The sequence below is a fragment of the Chrysochloris asiatica genome, unplaced genomic scaffold (genome assembly GCF_000296735.1).
Source record: "Chrysochloris asiatica unplaced genomic scaffold, ChrAsi1.0 scaffold00472, whole genome shotgun sequence".
NCBI classification, from domain to species: Eukaryota; Metazoa; Chordata; class Mammalia; order Afrosoricida; family Chrysochloridae; genus Chrysochloris; species Chrysochloris asiatica.
The window spans coordinates 379,503-382,862 of record NW_006408990.1 but is presented as its reverse complement, the minus strand read 5'-3'; the positions used below and the strand labels follow the sequence as shown (position 1 = coordinate 382,862).

The 3,360-nt window shown below is 56.9% G+C and overlaps 1 protein-coding gene across 1 annotated transcript in view; it reads left to right on the top strand.

The window, feature by feature from the left end:
* Positions 1 to 3,360, top strand: part of CRMP1 (collapsin response mediator protein 1) — a 100,161-nt gene that overhangs the window by 84,787 nt on the left and 12,014 nt on the right. The window contains exons 8-11 of the mRNA XM_006877306.1: positions 335 to 455; positions 1,444 to 1,600; positions 2,323 to 2,464; positions 2,938 to 3,108. Of these exons, the coding sequence (XP_006877368.1) occupies positions 335 to 455; positions 1,444 to 1,600; positions 2,323 to 2,464; positions 2,938 to 3,108 (591 nt within the window). The remainder of the gene's footprint in view (positions 1 to 334; positions 456 to 1,443; positions 1,601 to 2,322; positions 2,465 to 2,937; positions 3,109 to 3,360) is intronic.

Sequence of the window (3,360 nt, the reverse complement as noted above, 5' to 3'; positions counted from 1 at the left end):
GTGGCATAGCTTTCAGAATCACAGCAACTCACAAGCCACCACAATACAACAAACTGACAGACAAGTGGGCACTTTATTAGTGACTGGTATGTCATGCACCTGGTCCACCCCAGGTGGCATCTTCACAGGTCCCACACAGAGCAGCTCAGCAGACACTCATGGTCTTGATCCCGGCCCAAATGGTTTTCAATGGCTTCTTTTCTTGGCCCACATCGTGTTCCACCCCTGACCCCATAGTCCACCCTGTAACACATTGTTAGAGGAGTCCAACATGTAGCCGGGACAACCTGGGGACGTGGGTGGTAGCTGCCCCTCACCCTGTCTTTGTCCCCAGCTCGAGGCGGAGGCGGTCTTCCGGGCCATCACCATTGCTGGCCGCATCAACTGCCCAGTGTACATCACCAAGGTGATGAGCAAGAGTGCCGCGGACATCATCGCACTGGCCAGGAAGAAAGGTGAGTGGTCACAGGGCATCCAGGGAGAGGTGTGTGCAGGGCAGCCCCTTGGCCAGGGACTCGGACAGGACAGGGAGCACAGGGCAGACACAGCCATAGACCCACTGACTTGGGGTTTGACTTCTGGGTGTGCACCTGTGTGGACACATCTGAACCTGGGCTCCCCCTTTGTGGGATGAGTTGAGCGTCCCCACCTGGTGGACCCGAAGTTTCTAGGCAGCCGAGTAAGCTGCAGTCCCTCAGCATCTGCCCTCCTGACCTCTTCAGGCACTTCCTTCTGGGTGGGGGTCATATGCCAGTGCCCACCATGGTCCACTGGGCCAGCACCCACATCTCAGCTGCAAGTTTTCTGAGGCAGAAGCACAGGGTAACCCCTACTGGACTCGGGCTCAAGAGGAAACTCTGTGCCTCGGAGCCTCATGTCCTCATCGCCAATGAGGACAAAATGAGTGATGGGAAGAAGGGACCTCACTGGCGTGAGCCAATGTTGCTCTCAGGCCTGATGGATACCGCAGGCTGGTCCCCTTGCGACAAGGGCTCCCCGAACATGCCCTCAGCTGCTCAGTGCGTGGGTGTGAAACAAGAACTGCAAAGTCTGTGACGGTCCCCAACAGTCAGATGCCCAGAGCAGACTTTCTCCCAAACTCAGAGACAGACACACTGGTAAACTGTCTGGGAACCGGCTGCCAAAAGATGCAGCTAGATGCAGTTTCTCCAGTTTAACAGAATCCAGTGGATGTTAAAGGCAGCTCCCTCCCTCTCTTCCTCCTGAAATCTTCCCAAATACTGCCCTCACTTGGGTTCCCTCAACAAAACAACCCAAACCGCCTCAGCAAACTGCATTTCCATGCATCAGTTTATAAATGGGTGAGCTCAGTGCTGAGGATGAGTGGCTGGGACCCCTGCATCCTCCTCCCTCAAAGGCCCTGCTGTCATGCCTGCCCACTAGAGGCCCCGTGCTAACCGGCTGTGTCCTGCTCTCCCCCAGGGCCTCTCGTCTTTGGGGAGCCCATTGCTGCCAGCTTGGGGGCAGACGGCACCCACTACTGGAGCAAGAACTGGGCCAAGGCAGCCGCCTTTGTGACCGCCCCTCCGCTGAGCCCGGACCCCACCACCCCTGACCACCTCACCTCCCTGCTGGCCTGGTATGAGCAGACGTAGCCTCTAGATGGGAGCAGGGGTGCCGGCTGGCTGTGGGCGAGAGCCAGACATGGGGAGAAGGGCAGGTCTCATGCACGTGTGGACACTCATCCACCCTGACCCACACCTGAGAGCACACAGCTCCTGTCTGTCTGGTGACTCAGGCAGCCGACAGCCTGTTTTGTTAAGGACCTGCCGGCTGTGCCATACTTGGGTTTATATACTACTGTATGCCTCAGTGTGCATAGCATGGAGAGGCACCACGATTGGGATTTCAAGGTTGGATTCAGATCTGGGCACAGCTACCAGTGGTCTGGGGATGAGTGTTCTCCCACTCCAGAATCCCAGCCACTCCGTGCTGGCTCTGCGCTATTCTAGCAAGGGCAACTTAAACTCGGTACGTGTGTGTGTGTGTGTGTGTGTGTGTGTGTGTGTGTGAAGGACCCCTGTGCACAGCGGATGGGGGTGTACAGATGACTGGGTAATCTCCCTGGCCGGTCCTATTCAGGGAGGACACAGGCCCCTGGGCCCCCCCGCCCGGACCCCACCGGACACAGAGCCCTCTCGTCTACAGATGATGTTCTCACAGATGATGTCCAGCAGAGACCTTTCTGTGTCCCCACACCCTCCTCCCGGAGCCTCCTGATCTTGGGGCTCATGGCAGTGGGTTGGACCTGGAGTTGGGGCCCAAGGTGAGCACGGGTCTGAACCTCTTCTCTCCTCCCAGCGGGGACCTGCAGGTGACGGGCAGTGGTCACTGTCCCTACAGCACCGCCCAGAAGGCAGTGGGCAAGGACAACTTCACGCTGATCCCTGAGGGAGTCAATGGGGTCGAGGAGCGCATGGCGGTCGTCTGGGACAAGGCAGTGGTAAGGGGCATTGGACTACCCTGGAAAGTTCCAGAAACACCCTGGGGGGCATCACAAGAGGATCCGTTATGGACACTAGCCCTTAGGCTCTGTTCTTTCTGAAGTGGACACAATGGAGAGATTTGGGGAGCCCACAGGGGAGCCATGAGAGTCTCCTACTGCTCTCTCATTCCAAATCCCAGCTGTCCTGTGCATTACATCTTAGTTCAGCAAGAGCACCATAAACTCTGTGTGTGCACATATGTGTGTGTGTGTGTGTGTGTAAAGTTCTTGTTGCTAAGTGTCCAGTCTCTCTGTGACCTCTGGCTTAAGCTAGCATTTCCTTTTCTATTAAATGTGCACCGAGAGACCCCTTGCCCCCCTGCTCAGCTGCCTGGGTCTCTGGTTTGTGCATACCCCCTGTGCCCTTGTAAGGCACACCCACACCCCTACTAAGAGTCTCCGAGGCTCTGTCATCTTGGGTCTGCCTATAGGCCACCGGCAAGATGGACGAGAACCAGTTTGTAGCTGTCACCAGTACCAATGCCGCCAAGATCTTCAATCTGTATCCCAGAAAAGGGCGGATTGCTGTGGGCTCAGACGCAGACGTGGTCATCTGGGACCCTGACCGGGCAAAGACCATCACAGCCAAGAGCCACAAGTCGGTGAGTCCATCTGTCCAGTTGCGGTTGTAATCGGGGAGTCTGGCTGCAGTATTAACTGTGTTTGTGGAAGAGGAATGGTTGCCTGAAAGCCCCGAGGGTGTCCTTCAGAGTCTTGAGGGTGTCTCTGAAGCCCTGAGGCTGTCCCTGAAGCCCCGAAGGTGTCCCTGAAGCCCTGAGGGTGTCCTTCAGAGTCTTGAGGGTGTCCCTGAAAGCCCCGAGGGTGTCTCTGAAGCCCTGAGGGTGTCCTTCAGA